The 19,108-nt window shown below is 48.6% G+C and overlaps 2 protein-coding genes across 2 annotated transcripts in view; one reads left to right on the top strand and one right to left on the bottom strand.

The window, feature by feature from the left end:
• Positions 1 to 4,368, top strand: part of TNKS (tankyrase) — a 133,450-nt gene extending 129,082 nt beyond the window's left edge. Inside the window, exons 25-27 of the mRNA XM_027721622.2 lie at positions 495 to 681; positions 1,440 to 1,596; positions 4,142 to 4,368. Of these exons, the coding sequence (XP_027577423.2) occupies positions 495 to 681; positions 1,440 to 1,596; positions 4,142 to 4,228 (431 nt within the window). The 3' untranslated portion in view covers positions 4,229 to 4,368. The remainder of the gene's footprint in view (positions 1 to 494; positions 682 to 1,439; positions 1,597 to 4,141) is intronic.
• Positions 4,369 to 9,667: 5,299 nt separating this feature from the next.
• DUSP4 (dual specificity phosphatase 4) lies at positions 9,668 to 15,653 on the bottom strand. The gene is made up of 4 exons (XM_027721623.2): positions 15,199 to 15,653; positions 12,157 to 12,293; positions 11,518 to 11,737; positions 9,668 to 11,295 (listed from the first exon to the last, which is right to left on the bottom strand). The coding sequence occupies exons 1-4, from the start codon at positions 15,590 to 15,592 to the stop codon at positions 10,910 to 10,912; spliced, it is 1,137 nt and encodes a 378-aa protein (XP_027577424.1). The 5' UTR covers positions 15,593 to 15,653; the 3' UTR covers positions 9,668 to 10,909.
• Positions 15,654 to 19,108: the final 3,455 nt, after the last annotated feature.

Below are 19,108 nucleotides of genomic sequence, written 5' to 3'. Positions count from 1 at the left end.
CCTTGGTGCTGATTCAGGCAAGCCATCAGGGAAAGGAATCAAAACCAGCTATGAGTTTCAGCAAGAATTCTTTAGAAGTGCCTACAAATGACAGTTGCCTGAAGGTCCTTCTGCCCTAGATTCTTCTATGATTCTGTATAGGAAATTGGTTTTGGGTATGGTTGTCTTGACATCTTGCCCCACCTTAACCAGTACTGACTGCTGGAGAAGGTGTGCATTGACAAGATAAATTGCACTGAAATGTGAGTAGGGGGAAAGCCTTTTAATGAGATCCGTGAAATGAGTAAGAAATGAGTCACACGTGGGATTTTGGTATATAATGATAAATCCCACACATCACTGCATCCTGCTGGGTATCGCCCCCTTCCAGCTGACTGAGCACGCTTTCTGGTATTTAATGGTCTATTTGAGGCAGATAAACTCCTCTTGACATGGAGTCCTGTATTACTATAAAACTTAACAAGTATGTATCTTTTTGTGTCATTCTCTTCTAGGGTCTCCTTTTATTAATGCTATCATTCACAAAGGATTTGATGAAAGGCATGCATACATTGGAGGAATGTTTGGAGCTGGAATTTACTTTGCTGAGAACTCCTCAAAAAGCAACCAATATGTGTATGGAATAGGGGGAGGAACAGGCTGTCCCACACACAAAGACAGGTCCTGTTATATCTGTCACAGGTATGAGTCCAGCAGAGTTCCCCATACGTAATTTTGGCTGTCCTGGTTTTTACAATCCTGGCCCGGGATGACTTGTAGGGAAAGAATGGCCACTTGAGCTTGGTCATGGCAGGAAAAACGCAGTTTTCCATTTGTCAAAGCTGAACAAAAAAGGATATAAATTCAGCGAGTCCCACAGGAAGGTCAAAAATTACATCTAAGCATGCAGTGAGTATAAATCAAAGTGAGCTGTGGTCAGGAAAGAGGCTTGAAACAGCAAGTTTGAAAATGAAGAGTCAGGGGAAAATAGCAATTAAACTCCAGGCACTCTCAGAACAAAACTGCAGTGCAAAGTGGTGGTCAGCAGTACAGTGTTGTACTGTGAATCAGATAATTCTGGAGGTAGCGAGCAGGACTTAATCACAGCTTTGTTTTGTACTGGAGTAGATCAATGTGTTTCTCGCCCTTTGACACCTGTCCATACCCTGCTGATAGGAACACAGAGAGTTTCAGCTTCTTTCAACAGCTTTATATAAGGTGAACTAGAACAGGCCTACATGTGAGGGCTAAATGAAGTGTGTGTTTTCCCTTCTGTGTGTCGTGAAAGATTTTTTGTGACAGGTTTCATACAGTCTTAGAACTGGTTTCTAGAAGTGTTTCTCTAAAAAGCCTTGAAAAATTAATTGTAACAAAGTAAACTCAAAAGACTGAAATTGTTCTGGAAGCATACAACTCCTAGTAAGATATTTGAAAAATTATATTTTCTTTTTTCCTTTTAGACAAATGCTGTTCTGTAGAGTGACCCTTGGAAAATCCTTTCTTCAGTTCAGCACAATGAAAATGGCTCATGCCCCTCCAGGGCACCATTCTGTTATCGGCAGACCAAGTGTGAATGGACTTGCGTATGCTGAATACGTTATCTATAGAGGAGAACAGGTATGTAAGTTAGCAAGGACTGGGCTTATGGAAGGACAGAGCTTGGAGCTGGAGAGGGGATGTGACTGACTTCCAGACCAAGTGTGCTGTGATAAGGTGGTTGATTAGATTTTTAATATTTTTTTTCATTTAAATGTGGAAATAAACTGTATCTAGCCAGCAAATGCTACTCCCGTCCACTGAACTGCTCTGATTTATATCATGCAGAATTTCCTGATTTCCCCTGTGCTGCACTGCTAGAGCCTATTAAGAATTGTGGTTTCTCTCAGTAGGCTCTCCTTCTCCCATTCCATTTCACTGCATTACTGCAGTATCATGATCACATGCATTTTTGGGGCTCTTGTACATCTTGAGGATTCTGGGCTTTTTACGTCTATATTCCCAGCAGTGACAGAGACTGCCCTTAAATGGCAGCTGGAGTAGCACAGCAATCTTCAGAAGCTGATATTTGATCTAAATAACTCAGCTAGACCCTGGCTCTAGAAAAGTGGTTTGCTTACTGTATTGGGTGGCTCTAAGACCACTGAATGACATTGAATAGCCACAAGTCTGTGGGGCCTGATGACATGCATCCCAGGGTCCTGAGGGAGTTGGCTGATGTTGCAAACCATTCTCCATCATATTTGAAAAGTCATGGCCACCAGGCGAGGAACCCAGCAACTGGAAAAAGGGAAACATCACTCCTATTTTTAAAAAGGGGAGAAAAGTAGACCTGGGGAACTACAGACAAGTGAGCCTCACTCCTGTGCCTGGGAAGATCATGGAACAGATCCTCATGGAAGCAGTGCTAAGGCACATACAAGACAAGGAGCTGATCCAATACAGCCAGCAGAGCTTCAGTGAGTGCAGATCGTGTCTGATCAATCTGGTGACCATTCTATGATGGAGTGACTGCAATGGTTGACAAGGGAAGATGGACCGATGTCATCTACTTGTCATGTCCCACATGACATCCTTATCTCCAAGTTTGAAGGGCGGACTATTCTGTGGATAAGGATTCGGGAAGATGGTGCAGCCAGAGGGTTGTAATCAGTGGCTCTCTGTCCAGGTGGAGGCTGGTGATGAGAGGTGTCCCTCAGGGCTCTGTCTTGGGCCCTAGAACAGGATGCCCAGAGAAGCTGTGGATGCTCCACTCCTGGAAGTATACAAGGCTAGGCTGGATGGGGCTTTGAACAACCTAGTCTAGTGGAAGGTGTCTCTGCCCATGGCAGGGGTCTTGGAACTAGATGATCTTTTAAGATCCCTTCCACCCAAACCATTCTGTGATTCTGTGCTAAGGTATTATATAATCTTGAGTTCAGGTTCAAAGGAAGCTTGGGGAGGTCTCCCTGGCCAGCCTCTTGTTCACACTGAATCCAGGCCAGATTGTTGAGAGTTTGCTTTGACCAGGCACGTCTTGGAGGCCTCAGTGAGTAGTGTTTCACAGCCTCTTACAGCAGGTTGTTCCTTTGATTACTTATTTTCGCAGTAAAATAATGTGTTCTTTGTATGAAATAGAAATCTTCCCTGTCTTAATTAATCACATTCTCGGGCTGTGCATCTCAGAAAATCTGTGTTCTCCATTTCATACATTATGAAAGACTGCTATGAGGTCCCACAAAGCCTTCTCTTTTCTGGACTGAACAAGCCCATCTCCCTTAGCCTCTTTTTGTTTATCCTGTGCTCTCTCCCCCTGATTGTTTTATTGGTCCTTTGCTGAACTTGTCTCCAGCTTGTTGGCATCCTTCTAGTATTGGAGGGCCCAAAAGTTGTATGCAGTTTTCTAGATGTGGTCAAGTGAATACTGAATAAACAGCAGTCTGAATAAACATTGCTGCTGATGTACCACAGGATGATGGTAGCCTTTATTGCTGCCAGGACATGCTATTGATTCTGCTTTAGCTTGCTGTCTTTTTCAGCAGAGTGGCTTCCCATCCTGCAGTGTTACAAGGACTTCGTCCCAGGTGCATTTGCCTTTGCTGGATTTCATGAGGCTTCTGTAGGCCCAGTCTCCTCTCATCTGTCTAGGTTCCTCTGAATGGGGCTCTGCCCTCCAGCAACTTTAGCCTTGTTCTGGGACTGAACCGACTACCAGCTGTCTTCAGAAAACACTGGACAGATGACTGCCTGGGTTATGTGCTTTGGGTGGGCCAGCTGTCTTACTGCCTGTAAAGGAATTTGCAGGTCACATGGCAAGTTAGTGAGCCTTTTGGGGTCAGACTGTTTGAGATTTTTGAGTAACTTATAGGCCCTGACTGATCTGTAGGATTAGCTAACAAGAAGAGTAACTCTGAATTTCTGTTACACACAGAATTTCTGGCAGTGCCTGCATGGAAGAAGCATCTTTCTTTCTACTAGTATATTATCCGAAGTATTAACTACATTGAGCAGTTCCCACTTATTGCTGGCTAGGTTTGAAATCCGCTTTTTCTTCTGCATGCTGTGAACACAGAGCCGATTCTTGCACTGTCCTTTCTGGGCACTGTTTAGTGAAATGCAAAAAAATGGGAATTTGCTGAGTGTACCCTTGCATAAAGCACTGGTTTTTTTCTTGTTTTACTTTCAGGCATATCCAGAATATCTCATTACATACCAGATTGTGAAACCAGAAGCTCCCTCACAGACAGCAACAGCAGCAGAGCAAAAGACCTAGTAGCTTCAGAGCAGTGAAGAAGGATGTGGCTTCAATCTTGGACTGGATGGATACATGTTTCAGAAAATCAGTATCATAAAATTCTTAACAACCTGGAAATAAGCTGTATGTTTTTTATAAAGCATTGCTGTCTTGATGAATATGATATGAGTAACTCTTGCATACTCAATTGCTACTGTTCCTCTTGAGGAAAGTTTACAAGGGACTGCCTTTTAATAACATATCTCAGGCTCCTAGTCTCTGCAGTTACCGTGTATAAAATAATATTGTTTTGATCTAGACCTTGGGAACATTATTGTGCAAATGGAAATCTTTACTGGTGCCATCTCACATGTTAAAATTTCAGACACTACTATTCTAGTTATTTTATTTGCAGATAAATTGCATTAAGCCCGTCATTTTCTTTTCAACATACATCATTCATTTTCTGTTGTCAAGAGATCCTATTTATTCTTCTTTTGTATTCTGAAGTTGAGCCGGAACCTTCTTGAAGATATTTTGCACAAAAGTCGAGTTGACTAAAATCATTAACAATGCAATATAAATTTCATCTGAGGAGGGGCTAGGTCAAGTTCTTCAATATAGGGGTTTTTTGCACACCTCTGAGCAAACAATAATATGAGTGAGTGTAACTTTAGAGTGGAGACAAATCATGATAGTTCTCTGCTTTGTCTGTGTGAGTTTTCTGGGGGAAGCCAGAAAGTGTTTGCAAGGGTAAAACCAGCTCTTGTGTGTGGAAGAACATCATAAAACAGGTCCATGTCCTCTGCTGGCATCCCTAAAAGAACATTTTATAAGGCTCCTATTAAGTACATGCAGCTTGTGAAATGTTCTCCAGTTACAGTGGCGTATGGGTTTCTGGGAGATAGCAGGTGAAAAGTCAGATTTCATACACAAGGGCATATCTAGTTCATGTTCCTCTATAATATGAGACCCAGTAAATGGGTTTTAGGCTGGTAAGGGAGAGTGTGTTATAGCAGTTTCGTGTCACATCTTTGCGTGTGACATCAGAGTTGAAGAACTTAAGGTATTTACAAAAGTAATAATTATTTTAGATATCCATTTTACATTTTGATGAGAACGAAATTTTAAAATATCAGTTGGCAAGTGGATTTGTTTGCAGGTATACCAGAGAACAAAGCTAGGATTTATTCACTTAATTCCCTTCTTCCCAAGTTCCCAGGTTTACTTTACAGGGTAGGAGAAAATTATTTTTAAGCATTGCGTAGCACAGAATCAAACAGTTTCAAAAGTCCCCTTCGTGATGGACGTGCACTTAACAAAAGTAGCAAGCAATTTCTTTTTTGTGGTGTTTTACAGTTTCAGAGAAGGTTGAAAATCGAGACCTGTTAATTTTTTTCCTAACAGCCAATACCAGGACCTGTGCTTCAGTGTTGACCATGTAACAACTGGAGGAAAAAATGTTCCTTTGAACACAACACGCTGTATATTTCCCTATCAACCAGCACTATTTAGTATCTGATGATCCAGTTCACGCACTCAGGTTTTATCCCCCTTAAAGCAAGAAAACGACAGAATAGTATGCTTTTAATTTATAAAAATATATGTGCTAATCACAAGTGGGATTTTGCTGACATGTTTGGATAAAATAAAGCTGAAGAGCTTTTCACTTTCAGCATTAGGACACAACATTTTTATTTTTAACATTAAGGCATTAATGCTGAAGCAAGTTATCTTCATAAGGAATTTCACCCACTGTAAAATCAGTCACTTGATGCAATATGTCTACCTGAACATCATCCGCTTGTAGTATCTCTAAAGAAAACCTTAGAAATAGCAATACTCCAACAGATCTTGAACTTTGAGTTTTATTTTTCTTGAGCTGGCAGTGGATATATGGTTCTCACTTCATTTTGTGACCTGATTAAATATGTAGCTTTAAAGTCCCAGCCAGGCTCTAGCCTAGTTGTCCTTTTAAACAAATTTCAGTGATAAAATCGGGTGCTTGTATTTTGGCTACTTGTTTCATAGTGTTAGGATTGCAGAGATCACCACTAGGCTTTGAAGCTTTGTAATCACCATTAAAGTTTGGGGTTTGTTTCTAATTTAGTTAATAATGGAATGAGGGAATGTGCCTATCTACACTAGGATTTCAGATAGTGGCCAGAGCGAGTATTGCTCACTGTCCCCAGTTAGACATAGTTTTAAATGGTGAAACAGCTGTGCTGCTTAGGTGAGCAAAATGGAAGCTAGAAGCTTTACATCTTTCAAAAACAAGAACAAATCTAAAAACGAAAAACCCCATCAAGCCCGCACTGGATGCTGTTCTTGCTTGTTGTTTCCTGTGTGCTGATTGAACTAATGGCTAGTCTGGATTTCTTCTGCAGCCTTGAACTTCTAGAGGATAAAAATAGCCTAGAGAAGAGAAGACTAAGGGAGACCTCATTGGTGTCTTCAACATCCTCATGAGGGGAAGCAGAGGGGCAGGTACCTATCGCTTCACTCTTGTGACCAGTGACAGAACTCAAGGAAAAGGCATGAAGCTGAACTGGGGGAGGTTTAGGTTGGATATTAGGAAATGGTTCTTCACCCAGAGGGTGGTTGGGCACTGAACAGGCTCCCCAGGGAAGTGGTCACAGCACCAAGCCTGACAGAGTTCAAGAAGCATTTGGGCAATGCTCTCAGGCATTGTGGTGTGACTCTTGGAGTGTCCAGGAGTTGGACTCGATGATCCTGATGGGTCCCTTCCAACTCAGCATGTTCTGTGATTCTCTGATTCTACTTTCCAGTATCTTTGAACTGCCAGTGTTAACGTATCTGATGTTCTGTGCAGAGTAAAGGTGCTGTGCGAGGAAATAATTTTGCAGTGGTTTTTGTCTTGTAATGACGTGATCTCATACCTGTTTGTGGCCAGACATAGAGGAATACCCAGGCCTGATGATGCGTCTGTGTGTCGTAGAAACCTGTGCAGGAGTAGCGTATGTTGTTGTAGCTCCTCTTACAGTTTCAAACAAAGTGAGGATCTGCCCATCAATATCAAAGTTACCCATGAAAAACCTGGTTGTGGTTTTGGTGGTAGAGCTGTATTTGGCAGATTGTTAATGGTACAGATGCTGCTGCTTTAGCTGGGGGAGTTAACTTCAATGGGACCTTAAAAATGCCATGCCCCCATAACCTCCTGAGAAGTGCAGTTCCCTGATAATGGGATGCTTAATTGCAGCATTGAGTCACAAGTGGAGGCACAGTAGGAGCTAAGGCTGTATGAACACTCTGGGCTAAGCCATCTCATAGGCTGGGGAGCCTGGGCACCCCTCACAGGCTCTAGAAAGAGCTATTCCCATTGGGACAGAACACAGTGTGTGCTGGGGAAAGGGGCAATTTGTCTCTCAGGCCTGTTGATTTTTGTCAGTGTCCCTTTGAGGCAGCATTTTGAAACTTCTGTGCAGTTTCTGACAGGACTTTAATAGGCAAAAGTGAAAGAAACTTCACCACATAACAAACAAGGGAGGATTCTGCCCTCCATTGCTGAAACTGTTTCTATGAGACTGATGAATTATATATCTGGTGCAGAGCGACATTGTAATCTGAATGCTGTCAGCAAAACTTCTGTTAGGTTTAAAAGCAGAGTACAGTACCTTAATAAGGTATATTTTATTTTCCAATCCTTATTTTTACCAACCAATCATGTTTGATCCCAGCTCCACAGAGACTGTTACAAACCCCTTGTACTAGTTCCACCATGTTGCAGTCACTATTGGTCTGTAGTCCAAGAAATAAGCAATGGTTTTCTAACTTCTGTTTTGAGTGTTTGCACGTGATGCAATTGAATCCCACTGCATTATATAGCAGGAATTTATTTTGCCTGCAAACTTACACTTTGCTTGTTGGTAACCAGAGTACCCCAAAATTCTACACTGAAGCAAAAAGAAAGCCCCACAAAATGTTGTGCACTGCTGGCCTTGGTGGGCAGCAGGCACAGAAAAGGAGTGTGGTATATGGGACAGAGCAGCTTCTGGAGAAGGACACTTCCTTGGCTCTGGAAAGCAGCTGCTCCTAGTGTTTGTTGTAGGTTACAGGAGGCGTCTGCTCTCTGTGAATGCCTGAAGTGCTGAGGGATGCTAACATGTGCCACTGCATGGCCTCTGGGAACTACTTAACAGTGGCAAATCTCAAAAAAGACTCCTGCATCCCTGCAGTGACATCAGAGTTCCTGCACAGTTCAGGCACTGCCTAGAATTTCCATATGGGACTGTTAACAGAAATTGCCCAGAAGAGGTTTTTACAAGACGACTAAAAGGAAGGGTTCAGCCACAAAACAGATTAGTTTGAGCATTGCTAATCATTCTCAGAAGCTGAATGTCAGGAAATGTGTGAATTTATTTTCAGTGGGATTTCTCCGTTTCCATGCTGCTTTGCTACAGAAAATCTAGCTCAGAAATCCAAAAGGAGATGCATCTAAGGCATGCTTCAGTCATGTTAAGGTATTTTTGCAGCATTTTAAGCTATGCTGCAGCCCCGATAGGGAAGACATGGGAAAGCACAGATTCAGTTCTTGCCTCAGGTAGGAATTGGCTTGTGAACCTCCACAGACTTGAATCCATTGTTCAGAGGTGGTGGCTTGGCACAGTCCCAAAGCATGTTCTCCTGGTCTTTCAGAGTGCATCAGGACACGTGCACAGAGGTGCAGTGGTGGCGTTCCCACCTGTCTTGAACGTGTAGGAGATGTGAAACCCAGAGGATCAGGGAACAGTGTACGTGTGTTAAAATCTCTGTAGCAAGGTGAATGAGCCCATGAATCAGTAGGGGATGTGAGAAGCAGATGCCTTTCCTGTTGCGCTAACATATATGCCTGTCAGGTTGTATTATCTGACTGGTTTTGATGTACTGGTCTTGCTGGACCTGTTGGTGGTGAGTTTTAGTGTTGGTCCCATTAATTACTAATGTAGAGTATTAGAGTCTCTGTATTACAAGATAATTTTGACACTTTCTTAACATCTGCAGATGTTTCAGCTTTGGAAATTGAAATGGGGATTTTCTGTGCTGCAGTCCCATGAGCTTGTGCATCGTCATTCCTAATTGCTTTCTCTGGCAACCCAAATGGCAGTGTACCTGGGGGACTGAATTTCTAGACCTTGTTTTGTAAAACTTGTTTTCATAACTAGCCCTGTATGTGTCCTCTCTTGGTTGCCAATTATCTGAAGCTGGGATATCATTTATTTATTTCCTCCTTTACCTTCTCTCTCAAAGTTGAAGACGATGGGCAGGTTCTCAGCCTACCTACATGGTGGACTTTAGGTAACATCTCTGTAACAACTGAGTTTGATCTATAAATGTGCTTGGCTAAATGTCTGATCTGCAATACTTGTAATAGTTTAAAATTCAATAAATACATTTTTAACAGTTGCTCTGTGAAAGTGAAGTGTGTACAAAACCAGCTATTCTGTTTTGGTCTTAGGACAAACCTGCTCCAGCCACAACTGTTGAAAACAGTTTTATTTTTATTTTCTCCAAACAGTGTTTCCTCCCTCCCTCAGGCAATAAATAAAAAGTTAATTTCTAGAAAAAAAAAAAAAAAAACAAAACCATACATATGTACATCAGCCACACAGGCATCTTGTGTGTTGAACTGGACTGCAGGGAAGGACAGAGGTAGGGTGGGAAATAAGGCTCCAGGTGGGTTGAAGATGAGGCATTTTCTAGGCTTGGACCAAAAGCTGCAGAAATGTTGCACAGGTGAGCGAGACACTGGTCATGAGGTGGAGGAAAGCTTGAAAATGCTGGATGGATGACATCTCTGGGCCAGCCTGTCCTCCACCCAGCAGCTACTCTCTTCCATCACAGCCCACCCATGTTCCATCCTGCTTCTTTTGGAAGAAGAGCAGCAGTGGGATGGGTGGAGAGGAAACTCAACAAAGTAATGAAAAGCAGCCCAGACTGCTGCCCCACCCCTTTTTTCTCATCTTAAAGCCACAGGAGATTGGACCTAGGTTTTGCAGAAACCAGTGATCCACAGAGGCAAGAAAAGGCATTTCAGACTGTATCTCCCCCTCCAAACCACTTTCCAACCACAGACTGCTCTCCCCCACTGGAATGGAATGGGCTCAGCTGGTGATTTGGCAGGTGCCTGCCAGCTACTGCCTGATCTCCCCAGCCACTGGCATGGCTGAGGTTGAGTGCAGGCAGCCCCTGCCACCACTCCTGCCTGCCCCATGGCCCTGCCTGCAGCTCTGCTTGTCACCCAGTCTACCTGCTGCTCAAGTGAGCAGCACCCACCACACACACCCCCAGGTCTCCTTGTGCAAGGGGGAAGACTGCTGCACAATAAAAAGAGGGTACGCTCCCTTTTCACCCTGGGTGAGCTAGGGGCAGAAACATGGGGAGAAGGGGAGGTGTATCTTTTTTTAAAACACAAGACAGTAAAATATGGATGGAAACAGATGAAGACCAGGCACTTGAGGAAACCCAGTATATCATTTTTCTTCCTCCCCCAAAGAGCCTGGACAATGTCAGGGTTTGTGGCTTTTGCAACTTTCGTGCTTTCAAAACATGACAATAAAAAGCAAACAAACCAAGATGAGGTAAGAAATTTCCCTACGAAAAAGACGTTGAGTCCAGGATGAATGGCAGTGTCCGGCACTATTGCTTAACATCACAGGGCTCTGTGCCTGTGTGCCCCCTCCACGCCTGGCACTGTCTGCCTGGCTGGCCTCAGCCCCTGAGCTAACAGCTGGGCGACGTGGTGATGGGGCTGTGCAGGTATGGGAGGCTGCTGGGGGTGGCATGGACACCAACAGACACTGGGAAGCTGAAGACAAACTGAGAGGTGGGGGTGGAGGTGGCCTTGCCCCGCTCCCGCAGTGTCCCCGAGGGGCTGACAGCTTCCACTGCGTATGAGGTGGCCAACACCTGTGACTCAAACTGCAGCAGCTGCCCCATGAAGCTGAAGTTAGGGGAGATGATGCTCCGGCGCTGCTTGACAAACTCAAAGGCCTCCTCTAGCTTGACTCGCTTCTTCATCATCAGGTAAGCCAAGCAGATGGTGGCAGAGCGGGAGATACCAGCCTGGCAGTGGACCAGGACCCGGCCACAACACTCCTTCACTGAGTCTGGAGGGCAACAGGGAAGAGACATGAGACTGACACCCAGCAAAGCCCAACTCCTCACCCAACCTGCAGGTGGGTGGCTGACCTCCCTCCCACCAGTGCGAACAATGGCCTGGACCCTGCCAGACACCAGCCCCCTCTGAGGCAAAGGTTCCAGGTCTTTGAGGCAGGAACCTCCCCATGATAAAACACACATGGACACAACTGCTCTGCACATGCACTCACCAATGTACTCAATTGCCTCCATGAACCAGGAGCTGATGTCAGCTTTGTGGTTATCCTCCACAGGGATACACTTGTACTGGTAGTGCCCCTCAAAGTGGTTGGGGCAGTCTGAGGAGACGTTCAGCAGGGCTGTGATGCCCAGGGCATCAAGCATGTCCCGCCGGGCGGCATGGTAGGCGCTGCCAAGGTAGAGGAAGGGAAGGATTTCCACAGGCCCACCCTGTTACAGAGAAAAACAACAGATATGGGGGTGACCAGAGGACAGCTGTGGGCAGGACAAACATCCAGAAGGCTTGGAGACCCTGAACTGTGCAGGAACCTGGCACCTGATCCAGGGCCCTCAAAAGAGGGAGCAGAGGCTGCCTTCCCGAGCTGTTAAACCTATTTCAGCCCTCCCCTTCTTCATCCCGTTCAGAAACAGGCAGGTGTGGGTTAACAGGATTTGGGTTTGTCCACTCCCCAGGGCTTGCAAACACCCTGGGATCAGGAGGACCATCATGCTCTCCCAGGAGAGGAAAGGAAGCAGGGCTCTGGCTCTGTAGGCCCCAGCTGAGAGAGAACAGAGAGACTCCAGCAGGACCAGGTGGCAATGCTGGAAGGAGCAGTCAAAATAGCCAAGCACTGGGCTTCTACACATACCTGGTCATGAAAGGGGGTCCCGCAGGAACTGCAGCCCAAATCCAAGGGCTCAGCACTGGTGGGGGGTGACACATTGCTCAGGGACTTGGTTTTTGCACAGAACTCAGGGTACTCCGAGGAGAAGCGCTCGTAGCCCCCTGTAAGAAGAGAGGAGCAAAGTATTATCCCAGGCTACATTCACTGTACTCCAAAACAGCACAGCTGGAACTGACGTGTCTCACCATGCCCTTGGCCACTAGATGATGCTACAGTAATAGAGAGTGGTCTCCTGCCCCAGGATGAGCAACCAGGCTTCTGGCAGCAAGGGGGGAATCCTTGAGGCCCCCACTACTCCCTTGGAGCAAGAGCACCAAGAGCTCTGCAATGATCTTGGCTACCCAAAGTCTCTGGTCCAAGTTGTCCCCTACACACCGCTGGCCAAAACCTCAGACTGAGGCCAACGTTGCTCTCTAAGATGATGAGCAGAGGGTTTGTTACCAGCATCCTCAGACTTAAATGGGAAAACTGCTTCAAGGCCAAAGACTGTTTTCAGTTCCCAGCTTCCCTGGACACATCATTCTGTCACAAAGCACAGGCAGATCTGCTACTTTCCCAGCTTGACCCTTCAGCCCAGAGCTCCCAAAACAAGAGACCACGGAAGCCTTGGCACTGGCCAGGTACAGTGAAGCTAAGCCCACAGCAAAGCTGCCCTCCAGAGGTGTCTGCTGCCTCTCAAGGACATGGGAGCAAGCTGAACATAGAGCACCTTGTTCCTTTGACCCGCTGCCAGAGGCATAAGCAAAGGTGACCTCAGATCTTCCTAATGGCACGCAAAACAAAAGCAAATCCCACTGAGTTCCCAGGACAGGGAAACTGCAGTGTTGGCTGCAAATAAATGCTTCTGGTGAGATCTGCTTCTCTCATTCAAATCAAATAACAAGCCTGACATCCGTGTAAAGTCTAACCTTGAGCCTTAAAATGAACAAAAATCAGGTATTTTACTATCGCCACAGGACACTAGCTAGTCCAAGCCGTGACTCCCAGGATGGTTCCTGAAGACTCAACCCAACTGCAGGACCTATGACTGCAGATTTCAGCTTACTAGAGCACATACAGCAGGACACATATTTCTTATCCAGCCTTAACTCTGAGACTGCCCCGAACAAGGCATTCAAAAGATTAATGGATGCAAGCATCTCAAGCAAAGTAGCCCAGGAATCCCCAGGCAGCTAGAGACCAATACTACCAGCATCCCAGTGTCCTTTGTGGTTTCCTCCCCCCACTCAAGGAAGGGCTCTAGTACCTTAAAGCAGAGCCAGCCGTGAATATGCATCACTGCACTGTACTGTCCCTCCCACGCAGGCAGGACAGTTTGCAGAGCCTGCATTTCCATGGCCTGACATCCCTTTACAGTCCACTGCTTCGATTTGACAGAGCATCCAAAACCAAGAGACCCTGTTAGACAACTTCAAGGGATCCGGTCCTAAAATCCCTGTATCTCCCACATCCCAGCATCCTGAGAGGGAAAAGCTGCCCAGGGTGATGGGCGAAAACGGGCTCCCTCCTTGGAAAGAAAAAGAGGCCCTTTCCAATAGTCAAAGATGTTTCTCTTCAGTGTATCTCATCAGACCTAATGCCTGTTCAGCCAAGCACCACATCCAGCAGTTCCAGGCAGGAGTGTGCAGCTCCAGGCTGCCCGGAACAGGAGCTGTGCTGCACAGGTGCCCACTGCCAAGCAACACGCAGCCAGGCCGCTCCACAGGGAACCTGGAGCATCCTGATGTGCACAAAACACATCTGGGTCTTCATCATGACCCACACCCAACAAAGTTGCATTTGGGCATGCACAGCTCTGGGTTAGTGTGGCTCCTGTGAAATCAGAGCAAGACTGATGTTTTTAGTAGCTCTGTGGTAAGCAAGGAAGAAGCCTATAGTGCCGAGACTGAGTCTCTAGGAGCCCACTCCTTAAAAGTAAAGGACTGGAAACCTCAGACAACCTCCCATGAAAACCACAGAGGCACCAGAGGCTCTCAGCTGACACAGGCAACCCTTGAAGCAGAGCAGCGTTTCCTGCCACATGCATGGCTCCCAGCACCACAGTGGCTCATGGTGAAGGACCCAAAAGCCTGCTCCCAAGTGAGCCCTTGCTGTGCAGGCACTCCCACAGCAGCACATCGTATCACATCCTCGGAACAGCTCCTGCTGTTTTTACTGTACCTAGTACAACAGAAGTGCTAGCTCCTCCATCTATCAAGCCTCTTAATGGATTTGCTACTCTGCATACACATCCTCACCCCTGCTGTAAGTAAACCAAGGAATAAATTGACTCTCAGGCTGTAAACAAAAAAGAAAAAACCCCACAGAGCTCATCCAGGAACCCCGGCTGAGCATCCCTCTCCTCTAAATCACCTCACGGCAATTCTCAGGACCAGCAGCTCCAAATGCGCACAGCTTCTCATTTAATACACAGCAGAGAGGGGAAGCCTTGATCCTTGCTGTAGTGGCAAAAGGCATCCCCGGGGTTTCTGCCCACTGCAAGGGGACATCGGCGTGACAGCAGCTATTTGGTCTCGCATAAACGCCTTCTCTGCACCGCGGGGCTGGGGATGAACTCAAACAAAGAGTGGGGGGATTCCCTCTCCCCACTTCCACCTGGGTTTGTACCTTGCCTCCCGGAGCCCCCGTGCCAGCCCTGCCCAGGGCCGGTCCCAGGCAGAGACACGGGACCTGTCCCACCCCTCGCTCCCCCCAGTCCGGCTCGGACTGCGTTCCGCTCGGGCACCCACGCGCCGGTGGAACGTCGGCGCTGCCGATCGCCCTGGGATCCCACCTGGGGGGGCACCGCCTCGGGGGGCGCGACCCCCCCAACCTTCCCGCCGCCTCCCAACTTCTGGCAGGACCGCCGTGAGGAGGAAGAGCGGGAGCGCCCTGCCCGGGGCTCAGCGAGGCCGGACCCCCATTCCCGGGCGGGGGCGGCGGTGGCTGCTGCCCGCGGCCTCGTCCCATCGGACATTCCCGGTTCCCCCCCCCCCCCCCCCCCGCCCCGTTCCTCCCCGGCGGTACCTGCCAGGAGGCGGATGTCGGCGCGCGCCGTGTCGCGACGGAGCGCGCGCACCACGAGCGCCACGGTGCTGTCCTCGCGCAGGGCCTCCGCGCGCGGGCTGCGCTCGTCGTACACGACCACGGCGGCGTAGAGCCCGGCGCGGAGCCGCGCCCGCACCTCGCCCTCGGCCGGCAGGATCTGCTCCAGGCTCACGGCGCCCTTCGCCCGCCGCCGCACGATCGTGTTGCAGCGCACGTTGAGCGCCCCGCGGATGTGGCCGGCGCTGTGCGCCAGGAAGGGGCGGCAGTCCAGCACCAGGCACCGCCCGGCGCCGCCGGCCCCGGCCTCGTCGCGGCACACGAGCCGGCGCAGCGCGCTGCCCTCCATCTCCCGCAGCCCCTCGGTGGCGACCATGGCGGGGGGAGCGGCTACCGCGCCCCGCGCCCGCCGCCCGCGCCGCTCGCGCACCCCCGCGCGCGCCGCGCGCAGCCTTTACTACCCGGCGGCGGCCGGCGCGCGCCCCCGCCCCGCCCCGCCCCGCCCATTCACCCGCGCCGGGGCCGCATGAATGGAGGGGGGGCGGCGCGCGGGAGCGGCGACGTCACCGCCTCCATTCACAAAAAAATCCTCCCGCCCCGCCATGTTCGCCCCGCGTTGTGAATGGGCGCGAGCGGCGGGCGGCGCCGCGCCTTTGTCACCGCGGGGCAGCGGGGTGTCACCCCCGCCGGGACCCCTCCGGGTCGCACACGCTGCAGGGCACACGCACCGCTGGGCACACGAGCACACGCACACGCTGCAAGGCGCGCACTCGTGTGCACACGCGTGTACGGGCACACACAGTGGAGCACACGCACACACACAGAGACACACGCATGGCCGGGCACACGCTGTGCACGCTTCTGTGTCTCCCTTTGTCCCACTGCTTCTGTTTTGTTTGGACTGCTTGCTGCGAGGGGCGGGGGGCAGGCACTAAGCAGGCCCCGTTGTCAGCTCTGCAGGGTCCCTTTGAGTCCCTCTGACTCTGCTACGGCCACGTTTTCCCTGTCAGAAAATTGGATCTCATTAGCTGCAGAGCCTTAAAAACACTACAGCACCCCGCCTGGGTAGTGGCCCTGTGGAGGGCTCTTCCACGTGATTCCTCACGCGGAGGAACTCTGTTTTCAGCTAAAAGCCAAAGGAGCAAATTCACAGCCCTGAAGTGTCCCAACGGGGTTTCACCTTCACCATCACCCGAACACCAAGCAGTCATTTTACCCAGAGGTCCCCTTTTGGACTGCGTTCAAATGAAAGCAGTGCTGAAAACCCCAATGATAGTGACTGCACTCGGGGTGTTCCCTGCAGACGCTGGCCAGTCCCAGGTGAATCTGCTTTAGAGACCTGCAGGTGCTCAGATATCCCAGTGTGGACCTGGACATGGTGGGGGTAAGGTTAAGGGCCCAATGGATATTCAAGCCCACCTTCCCCATCACTACTTTTCACAGAGGGCAGCATTTGAACAGGCAGCTTGACTTCCCCTGCACTGCGTGCCTGGTAGGTGTTTACTTGGGCAAGGCAGGGTAATACCTTGCTGTGTTGTGCCTGCCTGGGAGCAATCCAACCTACCGTGCACGTTCAAGACCTACAGCTGGTGACATTCCTGTGTCCCGCTGCTGCCTCTCCCTTAGACTCTGCTCTCCAACTGCTGTCAGATTCTCCCCTCCGAGTCAGCCTGATCTTTGCACCTCTGGATTTTGTGTGCTGTGCCAAAGCTTTGCCAGCCAAGTCGAATCAGACGAGCTATGGGGAAAACATATCTGCCATTTGTGTAATACATCCCACTCCAGGAATGTATTTGAGCCTGTTGCCTAATACAACAGGGGTGGAAGGCTAATTGTCTTCCATTCCAACCTGCATCAAAGAGAAGGATAGCAAAAAACCTGTTTCTACTGAACAAAGCAGAATTTGGCTGGCCAGCGACGTGCCGGGGACATTCTTTCTTCCTTTAGAGAAGGTTGTCAGAGACAAAAAACTCAAACTGAGAATCTCATTACAAACTAATTGAAAATTTTGCTCTCAAAGCAACATGACTTGAACTCAAGTTGGAGTATCAAAAATGTCTTAGAAAGTTTTATTCAAGAGCTGATGCCAAAATATGTTGTTTTCACTATCATGTGACGAGCTATCCTCCTGTCTGCAATGTCTTCTGCACTATTCAGTCCAGCTTTTACACTAAAATTGGATAACCAAGGACACAAAGCGTATGTCCTTGGGAGCAGGGCCTGACATCCTAATTTTTCCCTCTCTGATCCAGTGTGTGACTGGGCCAAACTGATCTGAGGTAGGAGAGGAAGGCAATATTGGCATGGGTGCAGGAAGGGCCATTTGGGCTGCTGTCTCTGGATGTTTGCATGAGCATTGATGGAGGACATTAGGTCAGGATGGAGTGTGGAAGGATGTGTGTGCATGTGCAGCTGGTGGAGATTTCCAAGTGTTTCCATGTGCCTGAACCCTTTCCTTATTGTTCATCCCTTCCTGCTGGCTGTCTGGAGGTGGCAGGTTCTTGGCTCTTTCTTCCTGGAAAATAAACTGCACCCAGCCAGGCTGCTGGAAATACCACTGTGCACCCATGCCAGGCATTCCCACAGCTGTGCTCCTGGCTGGTCGTGTCTGGAGCTGATGCTGTGCTGGGGATGGTGGCTCACAGGTAAAAATTGAAGGAATTGAACCCAAAGTTGAGAGTGCCCAAAATTAACCAGGCCAATGCCACTCAGCCAGGATAAAGAGTGAACTCCCTCACTGCAGTTAGCTCAAAAGGAAATCTAGTTAACTTTGCTTATAGAGGTGTTAAGATGAGAGCCACTAAAAATGCTTGCAAGGCAGAAGCCGCAAGGCAAAAGAAGCAACACAATTACAATAACATGGGGTGGAGGAGCAGGGGCAGTGGAAAGGACTGGGGATAGGGGGTGGTGATGTGAGAAGGCCATACAGCTTTATGTCTTGACTTTGCAAACCTGGAGAAGCGTGAAAGCTAATATTGCTGTCAAACAGCATCTGCATGGTGCAAACTGAAATATATCGTGCTGGAAAACAAACAACCGAAAGAAAAGAGAGAGGCAGAGCAAGAGACCATTCATTTCCTTTTCAGCAGAGTCAAGGAATCATCTTTTATAGGGCCCTGGCCAAAAGAGGCAATTGCTGAAGGAGGCTGAAGGGAAACGAATTGTCAGAGGAGGTGCATATTTGGATGATTAAATGTCAATATGTACCCTGAATTAAGAAAAAGGAATTTACACCTCATCTCACTGTGGCACTGAAAACCAAATTAGAGCCAGGCTGTAAATTTGCCAGCCAATAGATACCAATTTGTTTGGCTACCTAAAGGCTTTTGCTGCCCAGAGAAATGCTGAAGCACGAGTCCCCCTGGGTGGGCAATAGCTGCTATGGGCATCTCTAAGCTGCTGAGCCCAGTGAGCCCTCTGGGCTTCTCCAGGCTTTCCTAGCTCTGCTCCCCTGGCTCCTGGCCCCAGCGTGCACGTATGGGGTCCTGGCACGCTGTGTCACGTTGCAAGCCTCAGCTACCTGACAGATGTGCCTGCTTCTGTGCCACTGGCCAGGACTTTGTTGTGCTGGGGTTTTCCCAAGGCCTTGATTCCCTCTATCCTCCTGGTCAGCCAGTCTGTACGGCTGTGGATGGACAAAGCACAGAGGGATATCCCCACTGCTCTTGGCACATGGCAGAGGTTCCAGCATAAGGATGCTGCCACCTTTCTCCGACAGCTCCCAGCGGTTTGCCAAAGGGTTGAGTGATTTGCCCTGGCATGTGCAGTAAGCCTTTGGCAGAAATGAAAGGCAGAATCAAGATCTTAGCAACTTGCATTTACCGACAAAACCCATCCCACACGGAGTGCCGCAGGGTCATTGCTCCCTTCTGTCCTCATACAGCACCTCACA

Source organism: Pipra filicauda, unplaced genomic scaffold, assembly GCF_003945595.2.
Source record: "Pipra filicauda isolate LSUMZ 115617 unplaced genomic scaffold, ASM394559v2 scaffold17_size4572894_pilon, whole genome shotgun sequence".
In the NCBI taxonomy this organism is placed as follows: domain Eukaryota; kingdom Metazoa; phylum Chordata; class Aves; order Passeriformes; family Pipridae; genus Pipra; species Pipra filicauda.
This window is presented reverse-complemented; position numbering and strand designations above follow the sequence as displayed.

Coding starts and splice junctions, on each gene's coding strand:
- DUSP4 (XM_027721623.2), bottom strand. CDS start 15,592: ATGGTCGCCACCGAGGGGCTGCGGGAGATGGAGGGCAGCGCGCTGCGC. Junction 11,738..12,156: donor GGACCCCCTTTCATGACCAG/GTATGTGTAGAA, acceptor TCTCTGTAACAG/GGTGGGCCTGTGGAAATCCT. Junction 11,296..11,517: donor GGAGGCAATTGAGTACATTG/GTGAGTGCATGT, acceptor GTTGCCCTCCAG/ACTCAGTGAAGGAGTGTTGT.